This window comes from Eimeria maxima, genomic scaffold (genome assembly GCF_000499605.1).
Source record: "Eimeria maxima Weybridge genomic scaffold, Emw_scaff2065, whole genome shotgun sequence".
Lineage (NCBI taxonomy): Eukaryota > Apicomplexa > Conoidasida > Eucoccidiorida > Eimeriidae > Eimeria > Eimeria maxima.
In genome coordinates this window covers 1834-4525 of record NW_013564949.1, presented here as the reverse complement: position 1 = coordinate 4525, position 2692 = coordinate 1834, and the positions used below count along the sequence as shown (strand labels likewise).

The window sequence follows — 2692 nt, the reverse complement described above, 5'->3', positions numbered from 1 at the left end:
ACCCAACTATATATATATATATATAGAGAGAGAGAGAGAGAGAGAGAGAGAGAGAGAGAGACATACTAGATCATGATGTAGACCTAATAGTCTGATCCATAGACGTTCATGAGTTTGTTCAACAAGTGCAGTTTGTATAGGAGATAATCGATGAATAAGACCAAATAAACAAATAAAATCTATAAAATTATTTGCCCAGTCTCCTAATAATTCCATCTTATTCTGACGAAGAGACAATTCAGCTGTCTGTATACAACATACAAATAGCAACAGCAGCAACAGCAGCAGCAGCAGCAGCAGCAACAGCAGCAGCAACAGTAGTAGTAGTAGTAGTAGTAATTTGTTATAATAATGATGGAGGAGGAGAAGCTAACTAATAGACAAGGAGGAAAGGAATTGTAATACAACAGCAGCAACAACAGCAGCAGCAAAAGGAACAGCAGAAGAAACAGCAACAGCAGCAGCAGCAGCAGCAGCAGGAACAGCAGCAACAGCAACAGGAGGAGGAGGAGATTACCTGTAGATTTATCTGTACTTCTGATTTGACCTCAAGACATGATTTAAGATAATTAGCATATGCTGCTGCTGCTCCTGCTGCAGCAGCAGGTTGGGGTGTATAGCCACCTAATAATCTTAATGTACTGCGCTTAACTGCTGCATGCATAGCTACTACAGCACCGCGCAACAGGCCTACTCCTTCCTGCTTCTGCTGCTGCTGCTGTTGCTGTTGTGCTGCTAAGTCCTTCGTAGCAGCAGCTGCAGCAGCAGCAGAGTTGCTGTTGTCTCCTGTCTCTCCATCCTCTTCATCTTCAGCTGCTGCTGCTGCAGCAGCAGCAGCAGGAATATATCTGCCGGAGACACCAAGGCCAGTAACAGCCCTCCATTGTCTTGTTCCTGCTGCTACACCTTGGGCATCACTTCCTGTTGCTGCAGCAGCAGCAGCAGCTGCTGCTGCTGCTGCTGCTTGTGGTGTTCCTGTAGCAATAAACTTATCTGGGTCTGCAAGTTCAGCGTCTCCTCCTATAAGTTGTGCAGCAGCAGCAGGAGGAAGTGCAGCAGCATCAGCAGCAGCATCAGATACTACTTGACCTTGTTCAGCTGCTGCTGCTGCTGCTGCTGCAGCAGCAGCAGCAGCACGAACTGTACTCATAGTTGTACCAGAAAAAGTTACCCGCTGTATAACTGTCTCCAATACTGTCCCTGTTGCCTCTGGATGTTTATTTAGCCAACTAATTAGCAGCAGCCGCTGCTGCTGCAGCAGCTGAAATATTTCTGCATCGGAGACACCTAATGGTTCTGCTGCTGCTGCTGCTGCTGCAGTGTCTCCTGATCCTCCTGCTGCTGTTGTTGCAGCAGCACCACCACCAACACCATCACCACCAAGACCGCTACGTGACGCAGATGCCATAAGGTTGCTGCCGCTGCCGCTGCTGCTGCCTAGACGTCCTACCCCCCCTTGCTGCTGCTGCTGCTGCTGCTGCAGCTGCAGCAGCTGCAGCGAGAGAGGCCCACCAGGTAAATCAGCAGCAAAAGGATGATGAGCAAATAAGAAGAATAAAGAGGAGACAGTCTCCGTAACTGTCTCTAGATCTAATTCTTCCCATAAAGTGTCTCTTCTTAGCAGCAGCAAATGTACATGCATGCGGCATGCAGCAGCAAGCTCGCAGCAATCTAGGGCTTGCTGCACCCACCGCAGCAGCAAATGTTTTATCTCCCTAGACACCCGAGTAGATAAACGATGTAAATATTTCTCTAATATTTCTGCTGTCTCCTTGCTGCACTCCAGTCCCCTTACTGCAGCAGCAAATCCACAACCAGATACTCTGTTGCTGCTGCTGCTCTTCTTGTTGCTATTCTTGCTGTTGCTGCTGTTGTTGCTGTTGCTGTCCCCTCCACTGCCTCCTGTCTCCTTTTCAGCACCATACTTGATTCCTTGTAGGGACTGCATCTCCTGCTGTTGCTGTTGCTGTTGCTGTTGCTGCTGCTGTTTCTGTTGCTGCTGCTGTTGCTGCTGCTGTTGCTGCTGAGGAGACGGGATCGGGATCGGGATCGGTTCCCATCCCTGTTGCCAATATTTTCTATGCCTTAGTATACAACGTATATAACTAAGTACATAAGCAGTAATTCTTATAACAAAGAGGAGAGCAGCAGCAGCAGCAGAATTATAATTACCTGTATTCTTCTCTATAGATAGATCTATTAGTCCCTCTATTGCATCTAGTATATAAAAAGGAGACAATAATAATTCATTAAATAATAATCCTCCTGGTGTACAGAGACAATCACGAGAAGGAGGAGGGACTATATTACAACTATTATAATTATATCCTACTGCTGCTGCTTTTGCTGCTGCTGCTGCTGCTGCTGCTGCTGCTGCACCTGTCTCCGATACACTTGATGATGATAATCCTGCAACAGGAATACCACCACCACTATTACTACTAGCTGCTGCTGCTGCTGCTGCTGCAGCAGCAGCAGCAGCAAGAGGAGACTGCTGGAATCTCCATGGCTCGAAGAGAGCAGCAGCAAGTACTTGCTGCAGCAAAGGGCAGCAAAGTGTCTCCAATCGTGTCCCCTCGCCAAAGAATTGCAGCAGCAAAGGGATACGTAAATAAGGAGCAGTTAGGTACTGCAGCAGCAACTCAGCATCAGCAGCAGCTAATCGTCCCCCAAAGGAAGGGAGACACTTAAG

At 47.6% G+C, this 2692-nt stretch overlaps 1 protein-coding gene across 1 annotated transcript; it reads right to left on the bottom strand.

Moving 5' to 3' along the window:
- Window positions 1-517: 517 nt before the first annotated feature.
- EMWEY_00057130 (hypothetical protein) lies at window positions 518-1948 on the bottom strand (the record flags this gene model as incomplete). Its single annotated transcript, XM_013480561.1, has 1 exon — window positions 518-1948. A coding segment is annotated over one exon (1431 nt), but the record flags the coding sequence as incomplete, so codon positions are not given.
- Between the last annotated feature and the right edge of the window lie 744 nt (window positions 1949-2692).